We start from the raw sequence: 17,606 nt of genomic DNA on the forward strand, positions 1-17,606 counted from the left end.
GCATCTGGTGTAGTGTTTTGAATGCCATGGGCTCTTAGATGTTTATTGAAGTTATTGCTGAGTCTACTCTCAGAGAAGCAAGTTCTGCTGGATAGCATTTATGTATTAAGTGAGCAAACACGTCTGACTATATAGTGATGATTGTAATTTACCCTCTGTTTTTTCTGACTTCTTTATATACCGTCAGCTCTTGAATATTTGTTCCAGTGGAGGGAAACAGAGGCATGGATAATCCAAAGTGAAATAATCCCCAAAACATTTATATTTGGCTTTGGGTACTTACCTTTGAATGTGGGTATGTCTGTTATTTGAATTAACTAAACAGTATAAAGCCATGCTCTGAAGACCTTAGAGCAAGAGAAGCTATCCAGCATCCTTCCCTGCAATCCATTCATTCCATGCTGGGACTAGACATGCATAACACGAATGTAAGCAGTGCAGTCCTCTCTCATATTTTCCTTTATTAATGATAAGAGCAATAATAATAATAACGATACTAAATGTTCTTATAGCACCTTAGAATTAGGCATTCAGTATGCTTTTTCTTAGGTACTATTATTTCATTCATACAGCAATCTGGTGAGGCGGACAAGGCAGATACTGTCTCACTATAGATAAGCTTAGAGAGGATAAGTTACTTATTCTAGGCCATGTGGCTGGGAAGAAGTAGTATGAAATTTAACCTCATCTTTTGATTCCTAGTTCAATGCTTTTGTATGATACCAAAACATGTTTTATAGGACTTCCTATAGGCTTCTCTAATATACATTGGGGGAGAACAGTCATGTGATTAACAGGAAATGCTGGTAGACGTTTGTGTTTTCCATTGTCAATCAATTAATATAATTTTGAATACTAAATCATAAACTTTATATTAATTCTCTTTAAGGAAATTCTAAATATTATTAAACTCTCCATGAAGTATATTGAATTGATGTAATCCTTCCCATAACCTTTGTAAATATAAATTCTGCCAAATGAGCACCTGGAAAGAGGAGGTCACATTTACCACGGGTAATGCAGGGCAAAGGGTAATGTAGACCTTTCTAGAGTTATTTTTTGGGTTTTGAGATTTAAATTTTGACCTCTCTGTGATATTTTTTAGTTATATCAGAACATAGAAATAGCTATGGAATGTCCTTTTTAATATATAATTCCTAATTACCATTAATAACAACATATAACTGATTTTAATAAAAATATATTACAAGTAAATAAATATCAAATTTAATTTTATTTAAACATTTAAAAGAAATGGAATACTTATCCAATGATAGTTTATACTTACTCTTTTCAGAATACTTGATATTTAACTTTTTGTTATACGGCAATATTTTAATACTAATGCAAGGATTAATCTTCTAAAGTAAATATTATCTTTATTTTTGTAGGTTACTATTCGAGCTTCAGTTGGACCTCTTCAGTCAGGATCTTCAACTACACCTTCCATTAGTACAAATACTTCTACCCTTCAGGTCTCACCTCCAAGGACAAAAAGTATAACTGCTAAAAACCCCACAAAATCTAACACAAGTAAACTTAATACAACTAAATCTAATGCAAGTAAACCTAATGCAAGTAAGCCTAATGGAAGTAAATCTAAATTCAAATCAAAAATCTCTAATATGCAAAAAAAACAAAGCACTTTGGCTAGTAGCAATAGAAAAAGTAAAGTCAATACAGCATTGAGGAACTTAAGGTAATCTTTCATTCCTGATATACAATATTAACATAGTCTTAAATATAAGAATTAAGCCTTTATTTTACATAAGTGTATTCTATTACACAACTCTTTCATACATTTATATACTATCATCATAAAGGCCAAGCAAATAATAAAAGTATTTTTTTACAACTGTTGTTGAACAGTACTTAGCTACCATGCTTTTCCTATAATATTCATCTGCTACACTGATATCATTATATATTGTGCTTCTATCTTATGACATTTGAATTGGTTAATTTTATTCCAGTGACAAGCATTAACTAATGTAAGATTGTTTATACTTAATCCAGTTGTTTCGTAACAAATTTTAAAGTTGGAAGTCTTTGTTTAAATATATTAATTTAAACAACTTGGCTTTAATTAACGGAACATTAATAAAATTCTTATTATTTTTGTTTTAAAATATGTTTTTATCATTTTGTTTATATCTCCATAAGGTATCGTCGGGGAGTTCACAAGTGCATTGAATGTTGTTCTGAAATAAAAGATTTTGCAAACCACTTTCCTACATATGTCCACTGTAGTTTTTGCAGATACAACACTAGCTGTAGCAAAGCCTATGTAAATCATATGATGAGGTAAGATGAGTTAAACATTTGTAATTATCAATTGAATTATAATTCAGCAAGTTTGGTTTTTGAAAACATCCTTTGAGAAGCCAATTTTTCTCTCCAAAGAGCTAAAAACATCTAGCAATAGAGAATTTCTAGTATAATGCTGGTTACTATTTTCCAGCATACTAACTCATACAATTACTGTAACTAGAATTGTAAGAACATTTAGACTAAAGAAATTAGGAAAGGTCTTTAGGGAAATAGATTTTCTATGGGAATTATTTTTCCTATAGAACTCTCAAAATTGGTTATTTTTAAAGATAAGAATTTCAATTATTTCAGTTATTTTAAAGATAATTTAAATAGTTTAAATATATTTACCAAACAAATCCATGCAATCTCATGAGTGTTATTCTCTTCAAAGCAGTCACTTTGTGGGACTCCAGGATTTAAAGTGGTACTAGGAACCCCGAGTCATTTTCTCTCTCTCTTTGTAATCTGTCCACCTATCTGTCAAGCTATTTATCCTTGCATTTAGTCAGTAAAATGAGAGACTTATTCTTGTTACAATGCCATTGCTGAAATATTTTTCATTAATTCAGTCAGCCTAGATTATTTGTGTTATCTAGTATTGACTCTATGCAGAGAAAGCCTTCACAGCCCACTTTATTTTCATTTGTACTTCATTAGTAGAAGCATCTTTCAGGGTGGATTTTTATTTTTAAAAAATATATAGTAAAAATATTGTTTAGATTTAAACTAGGTTGATTATTCAAAGTGAGGTTGTTTCATTTTTATTTGTTAGAATTAAAGTATAATAACAAAGATTTCTCTCATGGATCAAAACATGACCTTTATGTTACTTTCTGGTCATTATTAGCTACTCCTTTCAAGTATTCTTCCACTTTTCCTTATGGCTTCAGTACCTCTCCCATAGTTTTCCTACCTTGATTAGCCTAACCTTATGGGTACCCTGATGTCTTTAGTGCTTGCACTTCACATCAATTTTTAAGTCATTGTACCCCCTTTCTTACCATGTACCATTTCCATCTTATCATATACACTGTTTCTTTCTTTTGAATTCCTACCTACCATCACTTTCAGGGCTTTGACTCCTTTTTCTAAAGTCCAGTAGGACTTGTCTGACTTAATAGTCAGCCTCATCTTCAGGGTCACCTGTTTGGATTGCTGCCTTTTCGTTGTTGTTAAAGAATTCATCACCTTTAGTCATGCTTACTTGGCGCAAAAGCCAAGGTGAGACTCAGGTCTGGACTACCAAAACTTGATTCAATCACCTCTAACTTCAACTTCGTGATCTTTAACTTCAGTTGGGTCATACCTTTTGTAGTGCTTCTTTATTTTTATGTACAATACCTGTTTAAACCTTCAGTACGCTAATGGTTTTATTGTATTTTAATGTTAGTTGTTAACCTGGCCTACAAATTATTCAGTAGGAGATCATTCCTTTAATCAGTCTTTCCAACATTAATGTTTTTCCTGTTATCTTCATCCAGACGTTGATCTCAGAAATCAGTGATGCTCCACTCAAATAAAGACAACTCTGTCCTTTATCTTCTCTGGTTCTTCTACAAGCTTATTCAGTTAGCTTGCTACTTCATCTCTCCTCTCAATCAGGTTCCTTTTGCTTACAAACATTTTCAGGATTTTTTTTTTTTTAAGATGAAGGAGATTTGTCCCCACTACCTACTTTCCTTATTTCTTGTCTTTCTCTTACTATTTTACATTTGTAAAAAGTGACTGTTAACTAGCTTATTTGTGATTTATTTCTTTACCCATAAATTTGAGTGTCATCTGCAGCTGCGAACAAACCCTGCCCCTTTGAAGATTACCTATCACGTACTTATGCACCACATTTACTCACGTTTTAAAGTTCTTACTACTCTATGTAATCAGAGTTTTGATACTGTTTTCACTCACTTTTGAAACTATTCTCCTCAGCTTCTGTTAAACTGTTTCCACAAATTTTCTTCTTCCTCTTTGGCTGCTGCTCTGTTTCATTGCCTTTTCTTCCTTCAGCATTTCTTGCCTCTTTACATTTCCTTTGCTGTAAACTTAACCACTGTCAGCTTTGAGAGAGAGAGAGATTTGTTGTTCCATCTTATCTGTGCATTCATTGGTTGATTCTTATATATGCCCCGACTGGAGATCAAATCTGCCACCTTGGCCTATCGAGACAACATCGTAAACAACTGAGTTACCTGGCCAGGGCACCATTTATTTATTTATTACCTTCGTGACTTGGGCAAGTTACTTAACCTGACTCTCAGCTTCCTTTTCTTGAAAAGAAAGTTACTCTGATTATTACAGAAAATTTAAAATTAAAGTGCTTAATAATATGATTTACATTTAGAAGGTATTCAAGTAATTATGTCTATTATTTTTTTCTAAGTTGGCTATATTAGATATTGTGGATAAATTCCTTGCCTTTGATTTTCACAATTTAGTCGGACAGATATATTTACCTAGCTTCATGTTATAAGCAAATGAGTATGAGAACACAGAGTAGGTTAAAATGAATTCTTTAAAGAAGAAATAACAGAGGATGTCCTATAAATAATTTTTCATTTAGGCTTTGAAGGATGACTAAAAATTTCCAAGGGAAAAAAAGTTGGTATAATAATTTATTTATACATAATAAATAAGACAATACTGAGTTTTTTAAAAAGAATGCTTGAGTTTATTACATGTTTTTTATAATATATTGGCTTTATATAATAGTCATTAGAAGAACACTTGGCTAATTGTGATAGCATCATAGCTGGTCACCTATACCCCCCACCTGCCTCCTTTTTTCCAGTCTTTTAAGTTGCTTGAGTAGGCATATTCAGTCAGGTCACTTTTTTTGGCCTAAAATCCTCTGTCTCCCTAACAATGATAGGATGAAGTTCAAATTTTCTAAGAATGTAAGACCTTTTAGTCTCTAACTTCTAACTACTTTTTCAGCTCCTTTAACTCCCATTTTCTTGAAAATTCCTCTCTCTCTCTCTCTAGCTCTTTGCCTTGCCTGGAGAAAAGCAGTAGGGACCTTCTTAGCTGAAATGAACTAATTGGTAGCTGGCTTCTTCTGTACCTGAAAGTATAGAACTTTTTATATGTCACTGTTGGCATTTAGCTTGTGATAATTATTTGTGAATATGTATTCAGTTGTTTAAGAAATATTTAATTAGGCATTTATTTTGTGCCAGCTTTTGTTTGACTCCTCCCAACCCCAGACCCAACTCTGAACTCTAAAGCACACAGTTTGCCTTCCTTCTTATTGTATTGGGTTGGCTAAAAAGTTAAATCATTTTGTCCATAAAATAAGACACATTTTTCATTTTCACCGGTAACTTAACTGATTTGGATATTTTAAGTATGTTGACTATCTTGAGATACCATGTGATATAACGTTGATTGTTCTCAATGTCTCAATTTCATCACTATCAACTTCAACTGGTCTACCCGACTGTGGAGCATCATCCAATGCAAGATCTCCAGCACGAAACTTTACAAACAACTTTTGACAAATTCAGTCAGTCACAGACCTTCTCCATATACTGCACAAATCTTTTTTTGCATTTTAGTTGCATTTTTACCCTTCTAGAAATAATAAAGCATAATATGCCAAAAATGTTGCGTATTTTCTTCCATCATCAATATTAAAATGCCTATACAAAAATTCACCAATTTTGATAAGTTTTTTTAAAATGCATTTATATGACGCGGTCACGATATAATCTAACAAAATTGTTTCAAATGAAGTTAAAGACAAAGTGCTATTAGAGCCATCTTATGGAAAAAAACAAATGAACTTTTTGGACAACCCAATACCATTAATGTCTAGTCTAGTGACTTTAAATGTAGTAGGCGTACCATCTATATTGTTGGATATTTAGGAAATTTTTCCTTTTGTATTTCTTTGGAAATAAAATTGTTACTTAGACTCAATGAAAGCATTACTAAGAAAATACAGTCTTGGAAGCTAAGCAGGATTTGGCCTGGCTAGTACTTGGATGAGAGAAAATACAAAGGGAGTTTTTTCCCTGTAGTCTGGTTGAGGTATAATTTATACACAATAAAATTTACCTGTTTTTAGGGAAGAGCTTAATAAATTTTGATAATTACATAGTCATACAACCAGGTGGGGAATTTTTAAAACCTAGATTTTTTCACTATATTGTAATAAAAATCATAACCTTTTCCCTCTATTCTTTAGATTTATTTCTATTTTGTTAACTTTATGCAGAGCTATTTGGAAGAAGCGTAGTTTTTATTTGTTAGCAAGAGATCCATTCCTAAAATACACAAACCATAAGTATGCAATTTGTGTAATAAATACAAATAAAGAGACAGTATAAGTTTTTCTTTTAATCCTCACCTGAGGATATGTTTATTAATTCTAGGCAGGGGGTGCAGGAGAGAGAAACATCAATGTGAGAGGGAAATATGGATCAGTTGCCTTCTATATGTGCCCCTACCAGGGACTGAACCACAACATAGGCATGTAACGTGTCTGGGAATTGAACCTGCAACCTCTTGGTGTATGGGGTGACACTCCAACCAACTCAGCCACCCAGCCAGGACTTAGTCTTTTTTTAATAAATAGGGAACTCAATTAAAACTGGATTCAGACAACTGAAATTTTAAAAGTACCAATGATTTAATAAGATATGTTATAGACAGAAATGGAAGACATCATAAAGGCCCTAAAGTGTAATTTTTTTCTCTCCTATTCTCTTACTAAATAGATAAGGAAGCCAAAACAGTCTGAGTTTGAGAAAGAAGAAATAGGGTTGTTTCTTTTTAATAACTTATTTTGGTTCACATTCTTTGGCAGTCAGATAAAATTTGAGACTCATTCCTCTGAGGAAACGAGCTGTATGCACAAATTTTTGCATATAATTTCAGTATTTACCAACCCCGTGATATTTTCTTCCAAAAATAATTATTTTTGTGATGTTGTCTTGACTTTGTAAACTCTTTAATAGAAGTTATCCCCAGATCAAAGAAATGACTATTAGAAATTTTCTGAGGATATTTTCTGGGGATTTTAGCTAGTCAGAGTTGTTTTCTTTTCTCATACATACATACATACAGGCTGTGCTGGTGATAGTTACCTTGTATCTGAGAGTGACCTGGTTAGTTGGCTATTCAGGGCTGGGGGGGTTATCTGTGCAATCAAGGGCTGCTGCTTTTCAAATTTTTGCTTGCCTAAGAATTACTGAAAAAGTTTGTGAAAAGACACTCCTGGGCCCCATTGCCAGAGAGTAATTCAATATGATTGGCGGGTGGACACAGGATTTTGCTTTTCTAAATGAGCTCCCACGTGATGCTGATTTTAAATCCATGACTCCACTTTTAGTTATATTGTGTCAAACTAATACTGACTTTCTGGTATAGGGAAGTGTTCCTTACCAGATTTTGAAGGGTATATAAAAGCTATAACTGGTTAGAAAGCTTGGTTAGTGGTTCTTTTTTTTTTTTTTTTAATTAACTCTACTAGTAATTGCAAAGAACTCTCAATGTTCGATTTTATAAATAGTGAACAGTGGCATTTAGCTTGAGTACTATTTACTTCCAAAATCATTTAGATTCTCCATCTTCCCCCACCTGAGCATGTTAAGATTGGAAAATGATTTTAAAAACAATGATTATTATTTTTTTAATCCTCACCTGAGGATATGTTTTTATTGATTTTAGAGAGAGGAAGGGAAAGAGAAAAACATCAATCAGTTGCCTCCTGTATGCACTCCAACCAGGGATCCAACTTGCAATTGACTATGTGCCCTGACCGAGAATTGAACCTGCAACCTCTTTGGTGTACGGGACGACGCTCCAACCTACTGAGCCATCTGGCCTGGGCATATGATTATTTTTGATAACTTCATATTATAGCAAAAATATTAGCAAAAAAATTAAAATTGTTTTCAACTCTTAACGAATACTAAATTAATTTGTGCTTTACTTTCTAATAAAACCTGATTTCCTTTTGTGCAGTGATGAAAGTACTGATCATATAAGCATATGCTTAGGAAAATTGTGTCATTAGAAAATAGGTAAAATGGAATGTGAAATAAAATATTGAATTACATAGGGATGACATTTTATTTATATCATGAAATTAGAAACTTAAGTATTGACTTGAAATACAGCTATAAATTAATAGACTACAATAGAATAAAATTAATAAAATCTGTTTTTTCTCTCCAGCTTTCACAGTAACCGACCAAGTAAAAGGTTTTGTATTTTTAAGAAGCATTCAGAAAATCTCAGGTAACTAATTGATTTTTTTAGTTCTTTCTGTTGAAAAATGGTGTAAGTTAAATTTTTTAATATATTATCCTTAATGGGATATAGTTCATATACCATGCAGTTCACACACTTAAATTGTACAATGGATAGTTTTTAGTATATTACTGAGTTATGCAGCCACCACCACAGTTAATATTAGTACATTTTCGTCACTCCAAAAAGAAACTACCCATTACGGTCATCCCCATTTCCTTCCAACTCCCCCATCCCTAAGTAACCACTAATCTTCTGTTTGTCTGTATAGATTTGCCTATTCTGGACATTTCATATAATTAGAATGATGTAATTTGTGATTGACACCATCCATTTAGTATGTTTTCCACATCATCTATGATGTTGCATATATCAGTACTTCATTTTTTATTGCTAAATAATATTCCATTGTATGGCTATACCATAGTTTTTTTAATCCATCAGGCTCTTTGAATTTTGAAGCCATTAGGAATAATGCTGCTATGAACATTTGTATACAAGCTTTTGTCTGGGCATGTCTTTTCATTTCTCTTTACTGTATATCTGGGATTAGAATAGAATGACTGGATTATATGTTAACTGTGTTGAGCCTTTAAGGATCTGCCAGTCTGTTTTACAAAGTACCTTAACTATTTTATATTTTTACTGGCAGTATATGAAGGTTCCAGTTACTCCACATCTTTGCCTACATTTGTTATTATCTCTTTTTGATTATAGTTACCCTAGTGGGTGTGAAATGGTAACTCATTGTGGTTTGTCACAACTTTCTTTTGTAACCTGATGTTGGGATGTCCAATTTGGAGACCTAAGTGATTGCTACTAGATAGTACATATTGATAGTTTCATTCATTATATCCTTAGACTACAGGTATGACTAGCCTATATGCTCTTGCTAAATTTGTTTCAGTGGTGAAAAGTGGTATCAAGATGAAGTCATCATGCATTTAGGTTGTAAAATGAGAACAAAAATTTAAAATTATATCCTGTCCCCTGTGCTTCACTCCAGCACTCCATTTCCTTTTCATTTCCTTAATTTTTCTCTAGATCATCTTTCCTCATCTGATTTTACTGTTTTTTATTTTCTGTGTCCTCTTACTCGAATCTGTTTCATGTGGATTTTTGTCTATACCAAACATTGATTAATGTACTCAGTAAATATTTGTTGAATAAATTAAAGTATATGTTGAAAATGATTTATGTGGACAGTAGGTCCCATCTATGATGTTGGACCAGTAGCTCACAGGGAAATAAGATTTGACTGAATTTAAAAAGTATATTAGGGCTAATTTTAAAACATTTACTGAATTCAGTGAAATGGATTAAACTGTATTAGATGTTGCCTTTACTAAATAATTTTATAAGAATTAAAAGAGTTTTGCATTCAAAAGATAAGATTTTAGTTTGACGTTTTTTGGGGGGGGTGATATTTATCTCACTGTTGTCAAGCTTAACTGTTCTTTTTTAAAGTAAGTTATGTTATTTTAAAGATCTGAGGTTTTTCTCAACTTGAATACATATTAAATTGAAAATTGATCAACTCTGTGAATGGAATATAGCTTACTTACAATTGTATAGAACAATAATTTTGTAATTACTCCTTTATTGAAAAGGAATATTATTTAGCTATTTATTATGCATCTGTCATGTGCATAGTATACAGCCCCTGTAGAGATGAAAGTGATGAATTCTTAGATAATGTACACTTGTGATGAAGTCTTCAGGTAATGTACACTTTATTGTGTGGGAGACATAGATGAACTTAAATAACAGATGATGCCCAGAGGATTTTAATAAGTGCAACAAGGGTTATTGCAGAGGGAGAGAGGTTACTTGGAATAATCTGGATAGGTGTTAGTTATAGTTGGCTTTAAAGGATGAATATTGTTTATACTGATAGAAGAGGCACACAAAATTCAAGTTGGAAGAAATAGCATGAATAAAGGTACATAAATTAAAAAGTAAAAGGTATACAGGTGGAATAGTTAGTAGTGAATGTGTGGAGCATGGAGTTTATATAGTAAGTTTGAAGTCTGGGGCAATAGTTTTGAGCTTAGAGATGAAAATAATAGGGCTAAGGAGTTTGGGATAATTTGGAGGGCACTGAAGAACCTTTGACGTTTTATATAGAATCAAGTGTTACTGAAGGAAGGTTAAATTGAAGATATCCTTCTTCTTACCTTTAGCAGTAGGGTAAGTTACAGATGCATGAATTTTAAAAGTGTATTAGGCTTTGTTAAATTAACAATAACAATGATAGCATCACATGATTTTTTTTTTTTTTTTTTTTTTTTGTAACTTAAGCAATAGCAATATATTAGCAGGATTCTGAAGAATCTCATGGACCCCTAAAAGGAGGAGGTACAGCCAGAAAGAAAAAGGGAAGCAAAAAGTCATTAGTTACTGACATGGCTTCTCTCTATTCTAACCCGCTAAGGCAGGATGATCTTGTCTTTATTATTTTCTCTGGACTTGGATTCCATTCTCTTCTCAGTGTGCCTACCAGCATTCTCTGTTGATGACCCAAATATAGTATTCCAGCCTCCTACATTTTCCTAGATCAAGAAATTGTATTATAAAGCCCAATCACAAATCCCTGTTAGAAAAGGCTTGATTTAGTCATTCTACCCCTGTCCAATTAACTATATCCAGTAGAATAGACATTTAGATACTACTTACCATTGAGACCACTTTAATGTCTGCGAGGGCAGTTTGTTAAAAGATAAGACTATATAGTTAATAAATTTAAGTATTTGAATCTTAACTTTCCTTAATATTTTTAGTTTAACTTAAAATTATTCCATTTAGAAGTCAAATACATTTTAATCACTTTTGAGAGGTTCTTTAATTAATGTTTGATAAAGTTCATTTCAGTTGAACAAACTTTTTTAAACAGCCTTATTTGCAATTCAGTTTCCTTTAAACAACTTAGCATCATTTTTACATTTCATATATACATTTTTCTTTTAAACAACACTTCACATGTTTCACCCAACAAGTTCCCAAGTTTTTAACCCTTACAAAAATAATAAATTAAACAGATAGTGGCTTTCTGAGTTTTCTGAAACATTTGCATACTGTTACATGTTCAGTAATATTTTAAAATAACTTTCAGCTAAAAATCAAAGTTTTAAACACATTTTTAATGAGAATCTTAAGGCCAGTGTCATATACTAATAACATGCCAATTATGTTTAAATATTTCAAATAGCAAGTGCTGTATAGTTTGATCTAATAAGTATAAAAACTACCGTGAATGCAACAAAAGAAGTGATTCCTAGGCTTTTTGAAAATTTATAATCATTACATATTTCATTTAAGAACTACAGCACTCAGTGTTTGGTAAGGAAACAAATAGTTCAGGCCCCAGCAAGTGGACCAGTTTACAGAGCAGAAATGCTGAGGAACACAAGTGTTGGACTTCAGTAGTGAATTAACTACTTTAATTAATTCAGTATAAAGTGAGAATAATACCACCTTGGGTAGTTATGAGAATCAAACAAAATAATATATAGAAAACCTTTAACACATAGTACATAATCAATGGCAGCTACAACATGATCTATATATTTAAAGCCTTAACATTTTTAATTTTTTTCCCACCTAAATAAAACACTAGATGTAAGCTTTGTTAGTGCACAGACTATTTTTTTTTCATTTATATTCACAGTATAGTACAATACTAGCATAGTATGTGTAAGGACAGCCTTAGTAAATATATATTGAGTGAGTGAATACTATCCCCTTGCATTGCAGATGGGCAGATGCACAGATAGATTGTGACTGGTTGAAGTGACACAAGTTGTTAGTGGAATCAACACTGGGCTTTAGGTCTCTTGACTCCCAGCTTTTAGCAGCTGGTCTGAGAAGTAAAAGTTTATCAAATAAAGAATAATTTCTGTAAATAAATGATAACATAATTTATATATGGCTATGCTATTTTCTAGAGAGTCATCTTTATTATACCAAGTTTATATAACAAAAATAGGATTGACAGTTTGATACAAAAAGCAAATTATGGAAAAATAATCACTGAACTTGTATATGGATTTTCATAAAAGATTAAAAAAAACCTTTTTCTTTTATACTATTTGCCTTTTTTTTTTTTTTTTTTTTAATAGGGGCATTACTCTAGTGTGCCTTAATTGTGATTTCCTAGCTGATGTTTCTGGCTTAGATAATATGGCTATGCACTTGAGTCAGCATGAAACTCATACCTGCCAAGTTGTAGTAGAGAAAGGTACGTCTATATGTAATTGTGTTACTTTGGTTTTTGATATTTATTTCAGTATTTTTTGTGAGCCACAATATGGGTTCTTTATGAAATCGTTATTCTCAGTCATCATATTTCATATGCTGTTTTAAATATAAAACTTTTTTCTAATTTCAGTTTCTGTTTGTATCCCAACTTCTGAACATCTTTCTGAGTAAGTTTAATTTTTATTCAGTGCATTTTACTTTGATGGACTTTAGGACTATTGCATTTAAAAATGTGTCATTAATAGAAATGAAAAAATATTAAAGTATTTTGTTTTGTTTTTTTTAAAGCTGCTTGTTGAAATAGGTTCCTGCTCTATGGAGCTCGTGACCTGGTGCAAGACAAGTTGGAATTTCCTAAGTTCAAAGTTCTGAGATGTTTTCTTACACAAAGGCAGTTAAGCAGCCAAGTTCATGACACTAGCTCTCATTATTCAGCTTTTTTCAGCTTCAAATGGGACTAGATTCTTATTCCACCTTATCTTTGTGTCAGGTTGACATATCTTAACATATGTTGTTTTCTCTAGTTGGCTCTTTCCAAAATAGCTTTTGTTGCTATAGTCATTTCTTACTTTGCTTAAAATAATTTGTTTTTCTCTGCTGTACTTGCCTTCAGAATAATACATTCCAAATGATATGGCTGTTTGTCTTTTTTCTGTTTTGTCTGCTTTCTTAATTTCTTATAAGTCGTAAGTGTGTAGGCCCAATGATTGTCTTTTTCCTCATTTGCTGTCTGTCATTGTGCTATTTTTCTTATTTTTCAGATGCAGAAGCAGCCCAGAGATTTCAAAAAATGTCCAGGGTACACCTGGACAGTGTCCCCCTTCGACGGACACAACCGATGCCTGTTCTCTCTTTCCAAGGAATGTGAATAGTTTGACAATGGGACCTGCTCTAGGTTGTGGTCTCAAGAAATCAGATCTTGGGGAGACTGCCATATTTCATGGCTGGCCTCCCATAAGGTTGATGCTAATTTAGCCAGAGATAGTCTGTCTCAAAGCCCACCAAATTGAGCACAAATTTCCACTGGGGACTTTGGCTCTTGATCTTAAGTCTGTGGGTCACTTCTGGCCAAGAAAAGGCCTTCAAATCAATGCTTCAGCATCCAAGTTGAAGTTTAGTCATTTTGGCTGCTGCCCTTTAATCTTCCCCAAGCATGAATGCAGTCCAAGGAATATAAAAGCTCTGGTTGTTAGAAAACCATGGTTATTTTCATGTCCTTGGAACAACAGGTCTCTACAATTATGTTCCAAAATTGCAGTTATTTTTACTGTCATTTAAAATATATTACACAATTCTAACTCTATAGTTTTTCAACAGTACTGGTTTTCAGATTTTTTATTTTTAATAAATTAATTTTGATTGTTTTATGTTCTCCAAATTTACTGATTTTATGATGTCTATTTTTATATTCTTTTCTATTCTTTAACACTGTTTAATGTTTGCTTTGTTTTGTTAAGATGTCCAAGAGATTCCATATAATTCTCTACAGATTGTCTGTAGCAACCTACTTAGAACTTTTTAATTTGGCTGTTGTTTAGACCAGTAGACATTATTGTATCCTCTGTCTTATTTTGGGATGATTAATATTAATATCATCTTAATAATCATGAGTTCTGGTGTGTAAAAGATTAACAAAACTTCTTGCAGACCATAAAACCAGTTTTAAAGTTGAGTATTCGGTTAACATACAATATTTACTTATCCATTAATGAGTTCCTTTGGGTAAAGGTAACATTAAAAAAATATGGGAACCAACAATGCACTTGTTTTTTTCATATATATGTTTTTTCACATATACATGTATATTTTTTAAAAAGTGACATTTTTAAATTTTAAAATCTACTTTAGTGGATTGCAATTAAATCCACTAAACAGTTTTGAAATTATTTTTTCTTTTAATTAAAAAAGGATTGTTTAAATGCCTCAGGACTTATTTATTAATAAATAATTTCATATGAATTCTATAGATTTTTATTATATAAATAGGTGTACTGCTTTGTTTTGGGAAGCCTTATTATTTGACCTGCTCATTAACACCTGTATCTATTTAGAGCATCTTACATTTTTCCCTTCAGCACAATTGAAAGGTTACTACTTATACTAAACCAATTTCTTGAATTTTCAAGACAGGCAAAACACCTTTTGTCATCTTAGTTTGCCATAAGGAAAGGCAGACTCTAAAAGTAATTACTCAGTAGTGTTTTTTACTTTAAAATTAGAATTATTTTTCTTTGAAACAGATTCAAAGTTAATTTAGATGACTACTTATTATGTAATGTGTTCCTTGCAATTAGTTATCAGGAAATTTTAATCCCATTAGTTTGTTTTTTTTAACAGATACCCACTGTGGGTGTATTTTCTTTCAGTATTTTCTATGAATATTTTTGCATAGTTTTACTATATAATTTTCCCTCTCTTTTTAACTTAACATTACAACTTGAGCATTTATTCTTACTAATCAACAATTTGGTAATATCTTTTATTAAGGTCGTGTGCTATTAGATATCCCAGTTGGACCATTTAACTTATTTTGTTTTTCAAAATTATAAGTTATACTGGGATAAACATTCTTTTATGTGTGTCTTTGCTGGCTTAGCTGATTATTATTTTTAGGAAAGAGTCATAGAAATAGAATAACTAATTCTAAAGGATATAAACTCTTAATACATTCTGTGACTTTTCATTTGATTTCTAAAATTCTTTGAATGTGACTTCATAAAAGAGCACTAGAAAAGCAAGTTGCCTGGAAGAATTTACTTCTAGTTTTGAAACGTTTGAGACCCAGAGTGTGTTAGCATTTGGTTTAAACAAGCACTGAAATCTTTTCTTTTCTTTCTTTTTTTTTTTTCTGAAATATTTTTGTTTTCTTTATTTTAATATTTTATTGTTTATGCTACTACAGTTGTCCCACATTTTCCCTTTCGTATTATGTTCTTCTAAGAAACATTCACAAGTATTCGGGGAATAAAGGACCATTGTGACTTACTCTCTAATGGCTTATAAATAATATATGGACACATACAGATATGAAGAGAGAAACTGATTAAGTAAATGTGGGAGAATGTTAACAATTAGGGAATATGGGCATAGGGAATACAGGAGTTCTTAGTACTATTCTTGCAACTTTTCTATAAATCTGAAGTTATTTCAAAACAAAAAATTTATAAAAGGAGTTTAATCCATTCATTTTAAACTTCCAAACTAATTTCTACTGTAAATTAATGATTTTCAAAAGCTCTGAAAGTGGCTTATAGGTGGACTTGGTAATATACTATTCTTTATTTCCATATCTGTCTCTAGGAAAAGTTTTGTCATTCACCTTATTTCTGTGCAGTTTTTAAAAATATTTTAAAATTTTGCCCAGAAACAACATCTTTCCACTGTTAAAATAAGTTCCTTTTTCAATTACAGATATTTGTTCTACTTGGTTACAGTTCAAAAATAGGAAAAACTACATTCTTGACATAACAGTTTGGGAGTACTGCTTTTTGTTCTTCTGTAGAACTTTATAGTATGATCAAGTTCATTGTCTTATTTAAACTCTTAAAGTTGTCATCCATAACTTTTTAAAAAATTGATTTAAATAAAACACTTACGGTGCTTAGTACAAAACTTGCTTATTCCCAGTTGGTTGAATTTTAATTTGGTGCTAACAAGTTTTAGCTTGAGTGTGATCTGATCAAGTTATTCCAAATAGTTTATTTACCTAATCAGAAATTGCTATTTCCTGCACATGTGCTTTTGGTTTACCCCTGAATAAAAAGTGAGAATGGATCAGTTTGAGTCCATCACCATTCTTAGAAAAAGTGACTCCTAAACTACAGAGATATGGATTTTTGCCCTATTTTGTCCCATTTTGGTAAAACACCTCATCTCTTTGGGCCTCATTTATTTATTTGTGAATATTTCTTGAGCACCTACTTTGTGTCTGGCTCTGTTCTAGGTGTAGAGAAAGGGAAAGGGAAAGCTCTCTGTCCTCATGCAGCTTATGTTTTAATGGAAAGGTAGATAATAAAAAGTAATTAAAAATATAACACATTCAGTGGTGGACAATACTATGGAGAAAAATGAAGTTAAAGATTGGAGATAAAGAATACAGATTGAGAGTGTGTATGCTGCCATGTAAAATTTGGTGGTCAAGGAAGGCCTCACTGAGATATTTGGGTAATGACCTGGAGGAAGAACTGCAAAGAGACTGGTTTGGCTGCCATGGATTGAGAGGTAGAGTAGTATGAGATGAGGCCTGCAAAGTAATGTGGGCCACGCAGAATCTTATAGACCATTGTAAGGTATTTGGCTTTTATTCTGAGATAAGGAACCATTAGAGCATTTTGAATAGAGGAGTGTTTTGTACCTCAGTAAAACTCACGATTGACAATAAAACCTTAAATACAGAAAAATGTTTATATTACTACTCTTGCTGCTATCTTGAGAATTAACTGTAGAAGAACAAGGGCAGAATCAAGGAGATTAGTTAGAAGGGGCTGTTAAAATAATCCAGGTAGGAGATGGTGGGTTCTTAAGCTAAGCTGCTAGCAGCATAGGCTGTATGAGGTTTGATTTTGGATATAGTTTGAATTTGTTGATGATTTGGATGTGAAGTGTGAGAGAAAGTGAGGAGAATGATTCCACGGTTACTGGTCTGAGCAACTTGATGGCACTGATATTAACTAAGATAGGAAAGACTTGTGAGGAGCAGATTTGAGAGGGAAGATGAAGACTTTGATTTTGCATCAAGTTTTAGTTTGAGATACCTATTAAAAATTCAAGTGAAGATGCCAGTG

At 32.2% G+C, this 17,606-nt stretch overlaps 1 protein-coding gene across 3 annotated transcripts in view; it reads left to right on the top strand.

The window, feature by feature from the left end:
* The window catches only part of ZNF280D (zinc finger protein 280D), a 129,610-nt gene that overhangs the window by 47,585 nt on the left and 64,419 nt on the right, over positions 1–17,606 (top strand). For 2 of the 3 annotated variants that reach the window (XM_054565380.1, XM_054565377.1), the window contains exons 13-17: positions 1,392–1,699; positions 2,164–2,304; positions 8,491–8,553; positions 12,684–12,802; positions 12,953–12,989. In XM_054565380.1, the coding sequence (XP_054421355.1) occupies positions 1,392–1,699; positions 2,164–2,304; positions 8,491–8,553; positions 12,684–12,802; positions 12,953–12,989 (668 nt within the window). Of the gene's footprint in view, positions 1–1,391; positions 1,700–2,163; positions 2,305–8,490; positions 8,554–12,683; positions 12,803–12,952; positions 12,990–13,583; positions 14,048–17,606 lie in introns of those variants that run through there. The other variant, XM_054565379.1, reaches the window with a different exon arrangement.

This window comes from Pteronotus mesoamericanus, unplaced genomic scaffold (assembly GCF_021234165.1).
Source record: "Pteronotus mesoamericanus isolate MK-2021 breed Mesoamerican mustached bat unplaced genomic scaffold, CSHL_Meso_final contig_164, whole genome shotgun sequence".
NCBI lineage: Eukaryota > Metazoa > Chordata > Mammalia > Chiroptera > Mormoopidae > Pteronotus > Pteronotus mesoamericanus.